Source organism: Leptodactylus fuscus, chromosome 2, assembly GCF_031893055.1.
Source record: "Leptodactylus fuscus isolate aLepFus1 chromosome 2, aLepFus1.hap2, whole genome shotgun sequence".
NCBI lineage: Eukaryota > Metazoa > Chordata > Amphibia > Anura > Leptodactylidae > Leptodactylus > Leptodactylus fuscus.
This window is the reverse complement of record NC_134266.1, coordinates 61,294,362-61,311,989: the sequence shown is the minus strand read 5'-3', so window position 1 is coordinate 61,311,989 and position 17,628 is coordinate 61,294,362. Positions and strand designations below refer to the sequence as shown.

Genomic DNA, 17,628 nt, shown 5'->3' with positions numbered 1-17,628 from the left:
TCCGGGTCTGGAAAATATAGCCCGCCGGTACAGCTGGGCTGAAGTGCCTGCACCCCTGAAATCAACTCCTGCACCTTCTACCTCTCCGGACAGAGCCCCGCGAGCTGCGGAAACTCTTCAAGGTCTCCTACCTCCCTAAAGTATTGTGCATACTGTTTGCCAGGAGGGGCAACTACTTCAAGGACCCTCCTGCCTTGCTAGTGGCCTTTCATCGGTCCCCGAGCCACTGCACCCCGACATCACCAAACGTGAGTCTTTATCCGTAACGAGCCAAGTTACGAAGCCGCAGTTACCGTTGTCTCCCACAAGGGCCGGCCTGTCCTATCATCTACTCTCCTACTGTCTTGGAACACCTTCACATTGCTAATAGCAACCGTCCTCCCAACTACTGCTAAGGGACATAAGGATTGGTGATTGGTGCCTCACTTAACTCTTCAGTGCCTGTACTGGACTTTGTCACATTGCACTGTGAACCTGCTGCTGCAAAGCACTGTAAGACTGTCGGTTTCTTCAGTAAAGTTAACCTGTTCACCCTAACCCTGTGTGGTCGACTGTTATCCTGCACATCGCACCTGGGTGAATGGAAGAGTGGAAAGGGTTGTGGATAATCAGGGATACACCGGGACACCACTCTGCCCAAACGTGACAACACTACATTGCCCGTTGCCCCTGGTTACCACACAAGTATAAGTACACACTATACTCCAGCACTACCTGCAACTTAACAAAGTGATAGATGATGAAAAACCCAGCAATGTGTGTACATTTCTATGTGTCTCAATAATAACTAAGGCTGCATCTGTCATCATACATAAGCAAATGCAAAGCCTAAGGAAGGAGCATCCTGTACACATTGACTGGAGAGTTAAAAGTACAAGATCAAAGTGGACAGCTCTGCTTTTATTCTGCATCATTTGTGGATATAGCATCCTGTGCACTATGAGCAAATCCCATGGGAGGTGGCGGTGATGATTTCATCATGCTGATGAGGCCTCGTCCTCCTCCCCCTCCAGTTACTGAGAGGAGAGACCCAGCCTGAGCTCACCAGCTCCTGTCACGCTGTTCTGTTTACGCCTTATCCTGTGCCCAGCCTCCTGGCCTGATGCCTTGTTACATAGAGGGAGGCCTGCAGCACATCGCAAAGGAGGATACCCAGTCCCATAGCACAGACACCAAGGACTGAGAATGGGAGGCATATGTTCTGCTCTGGAATGTATACACCGGATTTACCCCTACTCCCCTCTGCAGTGAAGTTCCAGTGCGTCAACCCTGTCCTTGCCTATAGATCCTCTCCAGCCCTTATGTAGTCCTAATGAGGTGAAGCTGCAGCAAACCCCTCCTAACATTCTTCTTCTCTGCAGGTAAGATGGCTGTGCTCTGTGCATGTAAACAATTCATTCTAGGCTGCCTGACTCATAGAGAAAGTGAGGAGGAAACGTGCTTGGTGTGATCCAGCAGTCTATCTAGATAATTGGAGGGGTGGGCACCATATATCTCCTCTGATTTAGGCTATGCCAGGCTGGGTCGGGAGAATGCGCCACAGCTGGATTGTTACTTCCATTAGCTTTGCATTTTCACAGTAGAATAACTTTTTAAAGTTCCCAGTTATAGATCATGTGATGTGTCCATGGTGCTGAAATCAGGGCTCCTGCAACCGTACCCAAGGGTTATTGACCAGTCTGTGTTACATTAGGTCCCTCTTAGCTTCTCGCCTTCACCTTACTAGTAATGAGTGCAATGGTACTAACTCATGTTTGACCGTATCTTCACTTTCTGGCTTTTTTTATTTCTGTTTTGTATTTTATAACACGTTAATAATGCTAACCTTGACATTGAGGTCACTAGTGAAGACAAGGTCCCCGACACTGTAGGAAACACAAAGAGCTTTCATAATACTTTAGGAGTCTAATTTACTGACCTGTAACTTAGATATAATGTTAAAGCTAATACTTTTAATAACTGATCAAAAAATATATATAGTATAAGTATTAGTTATTTTAATTCTCCCATAGAAATCCCAACCATCTTCCATGACATGTCTACTGCTTATAATGAATTAAACATGACAATGGTGCATTACGCATTTCAGAAATCGCTTCTTGTCGAAATCCTACGCTCTTGCTCTTTCATTTTGACTGATTTTCTCTATGTACCATTTTTCAGTTATTTTTGATCCATTAAATAGTGTCTCTGGTAAGGAAAAAAAAAAGTGATCCCCTTCCTACATTGATTTAGCTAAGAATCAATTTCATCACCAGATCCTGCAATCTCCGTACATACGTTCCTGGTTGTCAGCTCTGTGACGCACTTAGTAATCAAAGTCACGTTGTAAAGAAGCCAGAAAATGGCAACATGCAGCGGAAAGAACCTAATAAAGTCTTATCTCATGTGTTTCTGTCTGGCAGCTAAGGAGTTAATAAATGGGGACTCTTCCATTAGGATGCATTACCCAAGGCAAGTGTCACATGTCCCATAGTCTATCATATACTATTCAGTAGGGGTTTGGACTGAGTTAGGGGGTCCACTGATTTTGTGGTCTACAGGCAATGAGACACCAGATGTGAACAGATATCAACATTGATATATTGCTATCTATAAGAAGCTTACCCAAAGATGGGGTTAAACTAGCTATGCACCTTAGAGTAAATTTTAACTGGACCTGCCATTTTTTTGGGTGGACTGGTTGATCTAATGTATATGGAGGCCCACCAATTCTCCACTGATGGCAGAAAAGGGTGATTGCAACATGCCCATAAGGAGACTCCAGAGGTGTTTGGTAGTGACGCCTCCTTAATAAGAATACATGGCAACTTGGCCTGGCCAAGCATGCACGTGTATGAGTTATACTCATTGGCCAAACAAACATTGCGAGTTACGAAGTTATATGATCATTGTAATATGAGACATATATGGCCACCTATTACATAAGAAGCGATGGCTGATGCAACTATTTTCTTCACAAATGTAACTGTATAATCTTCCAAAAAATTCCAAAAATGTTTGCTATTTCGAGGTTCTTGGACTTTTTTCTAGTTCTAATTGTAGATTCTCCTGTGTGTACGTGTAACAGTCAGCGAGCAGTCAACATTGCCCTTTTTCTGCTTGAATGGACAGCATTATATTGATTTTCTCTTGAGCTGGAACAAAATTTAATGTGAGCTAGAGTAGTATCATTAAGCGACTTCCTGAGAGAAGCCACGTCTGCTGCATTTCCAGAAATAGAGCTTTCTTCCATATTGGGGAAATACAATTATGCACTGGAAAAAAATCAGCTTAAAAGAGCTTCAAAAAAATCATTCTGATCTACCTGATACTGAAGTAGCTTCAGATTACGTGATCGCAGCAACTTGATTGGAATGGCAGTCTTAAAGACTAAAGACTGGAAGTACTTCAGTCTTAAGCAATTAATCTATATGTGGCTGAAGACCAGAAGATTCCAAAGTAATGGCTATCTTGTTCTCTGTAGTCACTTATACTGTCTTAGGCTAAGGCCCCAAGTAGTGAAACGCCGCAAAAGAAACTGTGGGAGAAAAACTCATCGCCATTTTTTCCGCAGAGTATTTCATTGCATTTTCACACAATTTTCCTCTGCAAACTTTTTGTCCCTATCATGCCTACTGTATATGGAAACAGGCCGTATTTCGGCATGTATAACAGACATGCTGTGATTTTCCAAAATGCCAGTGTTTTTGATAACACCACTTTTCCGCTGCAGATTTTTTTTTCTTCAATGTGTGGATGGGATTAGTCAAAGTCCCATCCACTTTGCATGTATTGGAAAACACTGCACTTTCACAATGTGAGGCTTCAGCCTTAAAGGAGTCGTTCCATTAAAGACAGTTATATCTTATGGGTTTGACCATTGGGTTCCCAGTGGTGAGATCAATGGGGGATTAAGGGGGTGTTCACACATAAGAAATTTGTCAAGCATAAAAAAATGAATGAGAGGCAAATTTTTAAGCAGATTCCATCTCAAATTCAACATCACATTACTACATGTGAAACCCCCTAAGTGTTCCTCATATCTCTTGTGTGACCATTGCTCCATTCACTGATATGGAACTGCCAGATAATACAGTCCCAACATGCCCATTACAATGAATAGAAAGACAATGAAACAAGAGTACTGGTGCTTCATTCACATGGAGGAGGCATGGGATATCAGTATCGTAAATACAGCACATGGGTGAGATACAGAACTTACTGCAAGCTGCAGCACTAAGTTTGTGCTTGTATTTCTTATTCTCTCTCATTTTCCCTTTCCACTCCGCACAGGTTTCCATAGCCAGCTATAATTTAATATTACATTTTGCTGAGAGCCCTTCATGGGAAACCACAAAGGATTCTGCAAAGATTTTACAGTGATTAAAGTGTTTATGAGAGAAAAACCCAAGAAACAGAGCCTGAAAAGTAGAAAGAAGGATTTTTCAGTGATAAAATATATTACAAAGTTTCTTATATTTATTCATACTTTTGATTTATGTAAAATCTGATGAAAAGTTGAGAATTTTTTTGGGGAACACACGGTGGCTCAGTGGTTAACACTGCAGCCTTGCAGTGCTGGAGTCCTGGTGTTCAAACCCCACCAAGGGCAAAAAAAAACATCTGCAAGGAGTTTGTCTGTTCTCCCTGTGTTTGCATGGATTTCCATCCAATATCCCAAAGACATGCTGATAGGGAAAAAATGTACATTGTAAACTCTATGTGGGGCTCACAATCTACAAAAAAAAGTGAGAATTTTTTAATTTATGGATGCCTGAATATAATCACTGCAAATATAGCAAAATAATGACAAAGAAAGGCAGGATGTCGTAATATAGGACTTTTACTTGCTCAGAAGAATTGGCCTATAGTTTGAACTGCCTTCAAAAGGAAAGAAAAGACCTGCAAGATTCCCTGAGTGCCCTCTCTCCATTCATTTCTATGGTACTTCCAGGACAACGATCTCCAGAAACTCCATAGAAAGGGGCTAAGTGTCTGATCACAAGATAAGGGATAAGTATCTGATTGACATGGGTTCACCTACTGGCACCCCTAGTAATCGGGAGAATGGGGGCCCATAAGTACCACTGCTAAGTGCTCCATGCTCTGGTGGGGTGTATACATGACTCCATTCATTTCTATGAGGCTGCTGTAGATCACCATCCAAGCTGTTACCAATAAATGAATGGTGTGGTGGCCACACATGCTGACCGCTGCTTCTTCATATGGAGCACCCAGGAGAACTTGCAGGTCTGGTCCCTGTTCTCATGATTTCTGTGGACGGAGTGGTGTGCCTATAGTGGAACAACCCTTTTAATGGCAGATTTCATATTTTTGCTTACTTTCATAGAGTAATGTAGCATGGCAGTATTAAATCCCACTACCTTCATTACTTACTTCCAGAGATGTAAATCTGCTTGTATAATAATGACAGAGGTCCAGGACTTGTTACAGTACACAGTTATCAAAGATGTGTCCTACAGACACATTATGTGTATGATTATTACATATATTGAATAACAGCAAGGAGAGATTTAGAATATATAACACTTCTTAAAGAAACTAGTTTTCTTTGTCTTCGACTTGAACCCCTTTTCCTTGACTTTTGTACAACTCAGACGGACTTTTGTAGATAAAGGAGTATTCTCACCCCCTTGGTCCCCCAACTCTCTTATCTCTGACCTCCTGTTCTATGCTGTTTCCATAAGTCTCATAGTAGTAGATAGGAGTTACAAAAATAGCGTAGCACAACTGCATTTGACTGTTTTCCTGAGGGCCCCTTCACACGGAGGATACTGTGGCTGATTCGGAACGTGTAAACGTTCGGAATCAGCAGCGTTTAAAGCAGGTCCCATTGCTTTCTATGGGAGCCGGCATACGCACGCTCCCCATAGAAATGAATGGGAAAAAGCAGCCCATTCATTTCTATGGGGAGCGCATGTATGCCGGCTCCCATAGAAAGCAATGGGACCTGCTTTAAACGCTGCTGATTCAGAACGTTTAGGCCGGGTTCACACAGAGTATTCTGGCTCGTGATTTGGTACGTAGACGCCGCGGGAGATTTTGCGGGCCGTATACGCTCCCATTGTTTTCAATGGGAGCCGGTACCGTATACGCTGCGCTATTTTGTGGCCGTGATTTTGCGGCGGCTGCAAAATAGCGCCGTGTATATGGTACCGGCTCCCATTGAAAACAATGGGAGCGTATACAGCCCGCAAAAGCTCCCGCGGCATCTACATACCAAATCACGAGCCAGAATACTCCATGTGAACCCGGCCTTACACGTTCCGAATCAGCCACAGTATCCTCCATGTGAAGGGGCCCTCACTCCTACTGGTCCCTATTTACTGAGACTTTGAGCTGAGTATTCCCAACAGCCATTATTGTCTTAAATAAGAATACTTCTTCAAGGGGGCTCTCCAAGGCTGATACTTAATAACCTGTCCTTAGGATAGGTCATTCACTTGAGATCAAGCTTATGGCTCCGTACACTGTACAATTGCCCAGTTGTACTATTGAAGCTAAGATCCCAGCATAGTCAATGCAGAGTGCTTAGAGCTGTCTCTGTCCGGCTCCATATACTGTGATAGCTGATCACTGTGGGGGCTGGGTGTTGTATCTGCATTGAAATTAATGATAGGCTATGAAGTGTCGCTCTTGAAGAACACTTTTAATTTGCTCTATGACAGCTGTAATAGTACATAAATTTTTATAACAATTACTATATACGTGTATGTTTAGCAAAGCAGAAACTATTGACTCTATAATTCTCTGGTTCTTTCAGCAGTGAAGTAGCCGTATTATCAAGTGAGCTTAGTATTAGCGCACATACTGAGTCAAACTGTAATAGTGATATCATCAGGCAATTCCTAAGTACAGGTACATCTGAGACAGTAATAAGATTTAATGCATTTTTCATTGCCATACATACACTACATCATTGCTAGTGAGTCATATTACTAGACTGCTAATACCGGAATTTATGGCTATGTATGGCAGACATTGCGGCATCAATTGTGAATGTCTTCAGCGAACTTCAAGCAAGAGGGGCAACACGGTGGCTCCGTGGTTAACACTGCATACTTGCAGCGCTGGAGTCCTGGGTTTGAATCCTGCAAGAAACAACATCTACAAGGAGTTTGCATGTTCTCATGTGTTTGCATGGATTTCCTCCCATTCTACCAAGACATACTGATAGGAAAAAAAAATGTACATTGTGATCCCTATATGGGGCTCACACTCCACATACAAAAAAAGAAAGAAATTCAAATAAGAGAATTTTTTGGATATAATGGATAACAAAGACCTTCTAACGCAGCATGGATTAGTTCCAAACAAGACAGTTTTCCCAAGGTTGTGAGGAAGTGGTCACTCATGGGAATATTTTCTTGCTAGAAACTACCATTAGTATTACCCTAGTGTAGGGAGGCAGGGCCACTAGGGTCGAAGTCTCAGCGCTCGGCTCTGTAAGTTGGGGCATCTCCAAGTGAGCGCAGCTTTAAAATGAGAAGTGTGTGCGAGGAGCCACAGACAATGAAGAGCACTCTGGCCAGGAATTAAGTAGAGTCTACTTAGTTCCAAGCCAGGGTGATGGCTGCTGCTCCCCGCACACAACCTGTGCTCACACATTCTCTAGTGAGGACACAGTACTATGTACAGGACTGGAAACCAATGCCAGCAGCCCCGGACCTAGGTGGTCCGTGGCTTGATGGCTTGGGGACTCTGTTCTAGAGAGTCAGTTTTGGTTTTGTGCACATTTTTATATCTAGACAAAGGTTGTCCTAAGCAAGCAACTCATCTAGGGTAGAAAAATGTAGCAATATCATTCAAACAATGTCAACTTTTAAAAGTTTATCACTGAAAACATGAGTTATAAGAGACATTTGTGTCAACCACTGTATTAGAACAATAAGCTGAGACCCTATTTTCTGTGGTATCCAAAAGTCATAGATGGTGGGTTGAGAGTCATCGATACTAGTGCAAAGGAAAAAGGGACCAATTGTCCATATCAACCAATCAGGTTAAAGCTTTCATTTTTTTAAAGGTCTTTTTCAAAAACTTTCCTTAGGAAGTTACTTAATGTTTCATGAGTTATGAAAATAAGAAATTAGTTGCAAGGTGGATATAGACTCTAAAGATGTTGTCCTTCAATAGAATAGGTAATACATTTGAGATTGATAGGGTTCTGATGGGCCAAGCACTGCCTGAAAACCACTAGTACAGCCCAATTCCCATTTATTTGGATGAGATCTGAGTTATAATAGTGAGGATCATCCACTGCACAGTATATGGAGCCGTCCACTACTGGCTCGGTACCCTGTGCTGAAAAGAGCTTATGGATACAGGGCCCTGGTGTTAGACCACCAGTGATCTCAAAGTTACATAGTTATATAGTTACATAGTAAATGAGGTTGAATAAAGACATCAGTCCATCAAGTCCAACATATAACCCTACAATCTCCTACAGTGTTGATCCAGGGTAAGGCAAAAAAAAAAAACCCATGAGGCTCATACCAATTTCCCCACTTCAGGGAAAAAAATTCCTTCCCGACTACAATCTGGCAGTCAGTATAAAAACCCTGGCTTAACGTAATGACCTAGCCTAAGAATAGGTCATTATTGGTGAGTATTGATCAATGGCTTTAGGTATAAATGTATTAACTAATAAAATAAAGGCACAATAAAATACTTGCATACTGAGTACAGTAAATCTAGAATCCTATCTACTGTTTTAGGATTAGGCAGGTAATAATAAATGCATTACAGACATAGATCACTGTTTTGCATCTGAAGGCCACATATTCATATTCAGTATTCATATTGTCTGTGCTGGTGGGGGATGCACGTCATTTATGACAAAGTGCAGGTATCCTCATAAATCAGGGTCACTCTTTGCCGGGTCATGTGCCTGCAATGAAATGTATGACATCTCATAGCTCTGCGATTTCATGCATCATTTACACCATTAAACCTGCAAAAATTATCATAAATATGTCAGGGTCGGTAACCCCAGTCACATCACATCTCTTGCCATGCCCCTATTTTTAGGAGTACAGTGTAAGAAAGAAAAAAGTCAAATTTTGCAACTTTTTCTTGGCTTGTAAGTCAGTGTAGAACCTAGTATTAAAGACCTGATCAACCTACTCCTATGAATGTCTTATTTCGTCACTGTACAGTATGTATTGGCTTTGGTTCTTGGACCTGCATATATTTCTGCTATGGATGTAAAATCAGCTAATGCTGGCTCAGGCCTAAAAATGCATGCATGGTACTAAAGTGAGCTGTAAATGTCAGTGTTCATTAAACTGCAGCCAGCTGTGAGCTTCTTATGAGAAAGTACCGAATGACTTTATAAATAATTACTTCTCAAGCTTAACTATGTATGAATGGTGGCATAACAGTACAGTCAATAGCCAGTGACACAGGGGTCACATAGATTTGTATCACAGGGAGCAGAAAATAGACTTGTCCGTGAAGGGGGTTTAAAGACAAATGGTTGTATTGTTCACTATATAATGTAGCTGGGTGATTAGCCTTGTAGACCTAAAACCAACCAGGCGTCCTCCCTTTGTTCGCCTGAGGATCCACTAGGTTCTGTGAATTTATTAGAGTCTGTTCACATCATGTTTCTTAGAGCCTGTTTACGCCATATTTGGTATGCATGACGGGTGTATACTCCAGAAATCTCCTAAAATACTGTTTAGCCTCATTCAGGTATGTTGCTACGAAGAATATACTAGAGTATGCAATGTTTTAAGTGATTGTTTCAAGCAAACTACACTTTCATACAGGTGGAAAATGTTAAGACTTACCAGGACAAAACTATTTGGTTATACATACAGTTCCTTGAAGTCTATTGGATGTTTCCAGCCTACAGCCCAGGCATTTACACCAAAAGAGCCTTACCGGTTATCAGTCTGCAACATTTTCTGAAACAAACAATAGTAAAGACCTCCCATTGAGATTATCAATTCTCTTTGGTAAAAGACTACCTGAGATTGTAGGCATGGGTTAGCAAACACTTTAGTCCTAAAACAGACAGGGCAGTGAAGGAGGCACTTGCTATAGCCAGTTGTCTTACAACCAGGCACAGAACTGTAGAAGAGTAGGGGGACATGCCTGAGTTCCTGGGACATACAGGGTTTATTTTGTGGATGTTTTTTTGTACTTTTTCTATGTTTAGTGTTCTTTTAAGAATCTCCTTCCTAAACCTCAATACATTGTACCACTGGTAACACTGGGGTTTAGATGCTAGAGTTCCCCTCCTGTAACAGAATAAGATAAGATAAGATAATGCTTTAATAGTCCCACAGTGGGGAAATTTCAGCATGTTACAGCAGCATAGTAATACAGATACAGGGATAATATACAGTAATATAATACAGAAGTAGACACACATATGCTGAGAAGAGAAGATATACTAGGAGTCCATAGCAGCTAAGGAACAGAAGAAGGAAGAAGGAATACTGGACACATTTATTGGAGATGTGGTTTTAATCTTTTACAGCCTGTAATCATATTATTATTATTATTATTATATTGATTTTTTTTTTGGCTACTGTATCTCTCATCCTTTATGTTTTAACCCCCTTACAGGAGTTGACTCTCGTAATGGAGACTCAGTCTTTGGAGCAGCAAATCCAAAGTGTGGAGCGCAACATTGCTTTCCTGAAAAAGGAACAACTAGAAATGTTGCATGATCTTCACCTGGAGATTCTCCGCTTGCAGAAACGTTGTACAGGTGAGCTGTTGAGATTTTTTTCTTAAATAGGCTATTCGACCCATAGCCAGGGGACTGGTTAAAACAGAGATAGAGCAATGTTATTGAATATTCCAATGAACCAGCGCTGTGGTTCTGCTGCTCCCATGAGTGTATATATGACAGCTTGTGAACATTACAGTCCATCATTGACTGGTTATCTTGAAAGGTAAGTACTGCTCCATTTGTTAAGCCACCTCCTTCCTGTAGGTGATTTATTGTTAAAATTGAACAACCCCTTTGACACTGGTTCTGGTCTCCAGTCTGTGGGTCTGCAGCCATTGCAAAAGTACATGTTCTAGCACTCCATCATAGCCTGAGGTTGTCAGGACATTCTGAGGCCTTATGTCATTATTTGTCTGGCAGTGGCATGTTAGAGAATTAGATGCAGCTAGTGACAATTGATGATATTATGGCGCCTGCTGGGCTTGTTACATTGTGTTCTGCATCATACTGTTTGATGTTCACTATTATCATTTACCTGCACAGTCACTGAGACTAGTATTACCGCTGTGTCAGACATAGCAGCTCCTACCTGAGATGCATACAGCTTGTGAGATGCCAAGCGCAAGGGTCGTGCGAAATACTGGAAATAACACTCCACGACAAAAAATATAAGGTAGAAATATAGTATTGCATGCTTGGCATGCAGTTATGTTTTATACAGTGTCTTATACATGAGTACAGTTGTGGTCTCATAAGACACTGGGTCTTGCCACAAGAGGCTGTAGTATAAGTACTTACCCACTACCCGCCATCTTTGCTGTTAGGAGGTGTTGGGAGCAGATGACTTGATATCAATAGCCTATTCTTAGAATAGGTCATAAATATCAGATCAGTGAAGAAACAACATCTCTCACCCCAATATGTATTACTTTCGGTCCCCCGTCCTGATCACTGAGGACCTGTTGTTTGAGCCCCCAGTGATCAAAAGCTTATGTCCTGTCCTGTGGATATGGGATAAATATCCATAACAGCACATTCCCTTTAATGAGCTATCCTAAGGATTGTCCATCAATATCTAATCTTGAACATTCCCTTTATTTAAATTCTAACTAAAAATTAAATCTATGGTAGGATGAGCAAAATGTATTGGGAATTTCATGAATGTTGGATTCTTTTTAGAACGATTGCAAGTTAGTTCATGTCATTTCCCTATTGTCTATGAAAACTAAATGCAATATTATGTGATTTTATACAATATCACATTATGATTTTAATATTTTACCATAGAAAAAGGCCATTCCCCTAAATCAAAGAAAATTGTATGTAAAACGGTATGCAGTTATCACATGCCATTTGTCCACATGAAACTCCATTCTTAAAGACACGTTTGGCTTATGTAGTGCAGCATACGTTATCATGGATAATAAGCTCTTGCGCATGTCATTGTATACCTGTTCTAGGTGATGTCTGACAACTTGATTCCTTCTTTCCCTCTGATATAGATTTTCTAATGTAGACTGCATGTCCCATCATACATCTGGCTATTATAGCGCAGCCCCGATAGGCCAATTATTGGAAATATGAGCCGATAGACCAATATGGGATGACATAGATGACATAGAAGAAGAAATTATAGAAAAGAAGAACACAAGGGGGGAGAACACGAGCTGTTAGTATGTATCACTCACTACAAATCTAGAAAGAAGTGATCACAAAAGTGACATTGAAAACTAATCCTTATATATATTAAATAATTTTGGATATCCAGGTTGTAAATCCGGTTTGAAGAAGGTGTGATTGAGATGGTGGACCTCTGAAGACTTCATTTTAGTTGATATATAGCATCACAGCATTGACCATGTTATACACATATCAATGGAAGGCAATACACAATGAACAACGTGCAAGAAAACAATGCATTCATAAGCATATAGATAGTATAATACAACACTATTATACTATACCTCTTATCATTGAGGTTGGTACCTCCTTTCAAGTATATTATGTATAAAGTTCTCCTTCCACCTGGCTATAAAGGACCATATGCACCCCTCAAGCTGCAAATAGCCCAGCAAAGCCCAAAAAGTTGTCTGTAATAAGGTTTCAATATCCATGAAGCCATACTACCTTTCGGATATACTATACAAAATAATAGCTTTATATACTGAATTGATGGTGTGGCTGTCATGTGGTATAATAAGACATCAATGAGATTCATGTTCTGTAAATTAGAAATCACGCAAACTGCATCTTTCTCCCATTTACCACCTGAGCACACTGATGTTCAGCCAAGGAACAGCTGCCATGTGCAAATCCCCAGGAGTTACTACCATAGACTTTTATGTACTGTAAATCTTCCTGCTGGCACATGGAGAGGAGGGGGCTTTTCTGACACAAAGAAGCTTGTACTCCACTTTCTGTATGCAAAGGTGGCTATTACATGACACAGTACATTATTTGGTTTTATCCAGAACACAATATAATCCTCATAGATGGATACATTGAAAGAGGTATTATTTCTTCACAAACATGTATCATACACCAACATATCTTATGAATTGTGTCTGAAAACGATACTGTATTTTAAGAAACCTGCTCCATAGGTTATGAGGACATAGAAACCTGCTGCCATTGACTATACAATGTCGATGAAGATAGAAAATGCTGCATATACTCTCCATCAGCCATTATACCTACCATTATCCATATGGTATATTATGTAGAGTTTGATCTTGCCCCCAGATATCGTCCTTGTGTAATAATAGATAAGGTCTGGCTTTAAGGAGCTGAAAAGGAAAAAATCTCTAGTAATGTCCCTCGTTGTGATTACAGTGGAGGTTTTAGTTGCAGGATGCTTTAGGTTGGACTTACCTACGGAGTTTAAAGGGGTTGTCCAACTCCTTTTTTTAATGTTTAATAGGGTTGCTGAAGGGGTAACAAAGATAAACCTCTTTACTCACCTCCCTCCCCTTCCAGCAGTATCTCTAGTCATAAAGGTCACCGTCTGCCATTCGCAGTGGCGTTCATTAGATAACCACTGCAGCCAATCACAGGTCTTCCCAAACAGCATGTGATGGATATGATGTGCTGTTTGGGAAGAGTTTATTTATAATGTTTGGGAACCACTGCCATAGCAGCCATAGTAGCTTCTATGGGGCATGCAACCTGATGCTTTTTTTTTTTTTTTTATATACCATTAACCATGGAAGATTATACTGTGTGAAGGGGCCACTATGGGACATTATACTGTATGGAAGACACTATCAGGCATTATATTGTGTGAAGGGACATTATACTGTATGGAAGACACTATCAGGCATTATATTGTGTGATGGGACATTATATTGTACAGAAGCCACTAAGGAACATTATACTGTGTGGAAGGTAACTGTAGGATATTATACTGTATGGAAGACACTATCGGGCATTATATTGTGTGAAGGGACATTATACTGTATGGAAGACACTATCAGGCATTATATTGTGTGATGGGACATTATATTGTACAGAAGCCACTAAGGAACATTATACTGTGTGGAAGGTAACTGTAGGATATTATACTGTATGGAAGACACTATCGGGCATTATACTGTGTGGAAGGTAACTGTGGGACATTATACTGTATGGAAGACACTATCAGGCATTATATTGTGTGAAGGGACATTATACTGTATGGAAGACAGTATCAGGCATTATATTGTGTGATGGGACATTATATTGTACAGAAGCCACTAAGGAACATTATACTGTGTGGAAGGTAACTGTAGGATATTATACTGTATGGAAGACACTATCGGGCATTATACTGTGTGGAAGGTAACTGTGGGATATTATACTGTATGGAAGACACTATCGGGCATTTTACTGTGTGGAAGGTAACTGTGGGATATTATACTGTATGGAAGACACTATCGGGCATTATACTGTGTGGAAGGTAACTGTGGGATATTATATTGTATGGAAGACACTATCGGGCATTATACTGTGTGGAAGGTAACTGTAGGATATTATACTGTATGGAAGACACTATCGGGCATTATACTGTGTGGAAGGTAACTGTGGGATATTATACTGTGTGTAAATTATACTGCGTGGGAACTAGTAAGTGGAGCGCTTTACCATGTGGAGGACAGTAAATGGGTTTCTATGCCATGGGGGGGGGGGGTGTCACATCAAAAGGTTTCTATGGGGCCCAGTCTTTACTAGTTGTATCCCTGGCCCCTGGCCAACTTTCTTAAGAGAAAATCACCTACTAGAACCACAATATTTATGGCTCAGTCCTTCCTGGTGATAAATATAGAGTATCTATAAGTGTTTTCACTTCTTTTTATCCTCCATTTATATGTATTAATGCATAAACATAATGGCTTTCTTATTCCTAGTCCCACGCGTTAGCTCCATAATTGCTTTACCCCTCCTAATTAATTGCTTTTCTCATTTGCATTTCAGAGGTATCTTTGCTGTTACTTTATCTCGGTTACATACAGTTATTGCTTACCTTTCAACCATACAAATGTTTATTCATCCTACAGATACTGCAGTGCAGAATTCTATTAGAAATAGAGTACCCGCAGGGTTTAAGGTTCACTGCAGATTGTGAAAGATTTTACTTGACTAATGTAAGAATTCTACCTACAAGGGCAAGCCTTAAATAATTCACTTTTCTGAGATGTACTGCGGAACAAGAATAGAAAACATAGGGCTTATATGTTCCTGGAGACAGGATTAAAAATAGTAACATATGCATATCGTATTAGCATTATAGTAGTAGCATTAGTTTTATCATCTAAAGAGAAATTCATGCAGTTCTTAAAGCGGGGATTGTTCATCTAGTAAAAGAAAACAAGGTTTCCCAAAATAAGCGATACTGATCTCAATGATCCCACGCTGTTCCAGTGCTTCTCTGGGTTCCCGAATATTTTCTACTAATAATGACCTGGTTCCATGGAAAAAGGAAGTGGGGGTTCCTCAGGGTAAAACCGAGCAGGAATGGAGGGATAGGGGGTAGGAGGGATAGGGGGTAGAATACAAACTGAGAGGTAGTCTATTCTGATACATCGCTGCGATGTATCAGGATAGACAACCGCTCGGTGTGTATTGTACTTGAGAAAGGGCTTTGCCTGAAACGCGTTGTGCTTAATAAACTGTTGAAGAATCCTCAAGAAGTGTTCGGTTGTGTACGCCTACACCCTATCCCTCCATTCCTTGGTTTCTTTTTCTCTTACAACTTTTACTTGCACTCATATAGTGCACACTGCTCTGTCCCCTTATCAGAGGTCTGTCTGAGACGTTTTCTGGTCTAGGTCTGTGAGCGCTATCTCTGTGTCCTAAGTGTTCATAAACACTCATTTAAGATGAATTCCTATCATGCTGATAACAAACCAAATGATGCATACTATGAAACATTAATGCTAGTGAATGGCATAACTGATGTCTCCTATCTTCCTTAGATGGCAGTGCGAAAAATCTTGGAGGCAGCAGCCATGGTGGGATTGGCTAGAGTTTTAATAGATGACATCGTATATGACATAATTATGTATCATACTATTATAAAAGGTCTATAATACTGATGGCCTTACCAGTATCTCACCAGCGGGGTCTCACTCTTGATACCGTGCGGATTAGTCAAGAAAAGGGGTAGTGTTCGTTCACAAAGTGCTCCATCTGCTTCCTTGTTTAGGGTACAGCGCCATGGTTTTGATAGTGCCTGTTCTGGGTATTGCATCTTAATCCCAGTTATTTGTATAGGACTCAGCTGCCATGAAAAACCATTACGAACTGTCAAATCCCCCCCAGTCTAATATTGATAGCCTATACTAACAATAGGCCATAAATATTATAGCTTGTAAAACCCATTAAAATACTGTATGATAATGGGAACTTCAGAGGGTCTTATACAGAGAGCTTTGACCTTCCGGGAGTCTTAAAGATGTGTTCAGGTCTAGTTACCAGTCTAATTGCCAAAAAAATAAAAAAATGTTGCAGGCCAATGTGTTACGAGTGCAGTGCAGCGTCCTCATAGTGCATGTGTACACCTATATGTGCAGCTTTATTAGTTCAATGTGCATGGAATAGCTGTTTAATATGGTGGGATCTTTGCATTTCAGCTTATTTTGCTGCTGACTGAATTTACAGATTTCATCACTGCATGATACATCAGACTAATTTAAAACGACTTGTCAAAATTTGATTGTTACCATAGAAACCAATAAGATTTTGTCTCTCATTTTTTTTGTACTGCCGTTTAACTAAAACAGCCAATTGAAGATACATATTAGTTCTATAATGGTTTCTGACAACATGGTGTATACAATGTGTACGTTTCATTTGTAGCTGCTTTGGTTTACCTCTGCTGATATATTACATACGGGAAGTGGAAATTTTCTAAGCAAATAACAGGAACATATTGGAATTTCTGCAATATTTGAATTCTGTAGCTTTCCCATAGAGAATAGTGAATACAGGGTTGTGTAGTATGCCATAGTTTTTAACTCTTTTATGTTAGGTTTAAAAAAATATTATAAAATATGTATCAAAATAACAGAAGCAAATATTCAAATATTCCGAGCCTAATAGAAAATTAAAGGGATTATCCACTTTCTAATATTGATGGCCTACTCAGCATATGTAGTCAATCTCAGAGACATTGTCAGTGTCTTAAGTATACAAAGAATAAATAACATCACCATATTATACATAAACCATTCTGCCATACTATACACATAGCTAATGTTAACATTATAAGGATGGGTTCACACTACCGTTGATGTCCACTCAGAAGGTGTCCATTTAACCCTTTTCCGACATCCATCGTACTAGTACAGCGCATGTCGGGTGTTTAACTATGCTGCCATAGCCGCCGGGTGTCTACTGTTTTACCCAGTAGACACCCAGCGCTAATGCCTCTGATCGGTCCCTGGTCCTCCGGCGCCATTTTCCCA

The 17,628-nt window shown here is 40.4% G+C and overlaps 1 protein-coding gene across 1 annotated transcript in view; it reads left to right on the top strand.

Annotated features, from left to right (window-relative positions):
- Positions 1 to 1,026: 1,026 nt before the first annotated feature.
- The window catches only part of CCDC92B (coiled-coil domain containing 92B), a 59,846-nt gene continuing 43,244 nt past the window's right edge, over positions 1,027 to 17,628 (top strand). The window contains exons 1-2 of the mRNA XM_075263861.1: positions 1,027 to 1,361; positions 10,579 to 10,723. Coding sequence (XP_075119962.1) covers positions 10,594 to 10,723 — 130 coding nt within the window. The 5' untranslated portion in view covers positions 1,027 to 1,361; positions 10,579 to 10,593. The remainder of the gene's footprint in view (positions 1,362 to 10,578; positions 10,724 to 17,628) is intronic.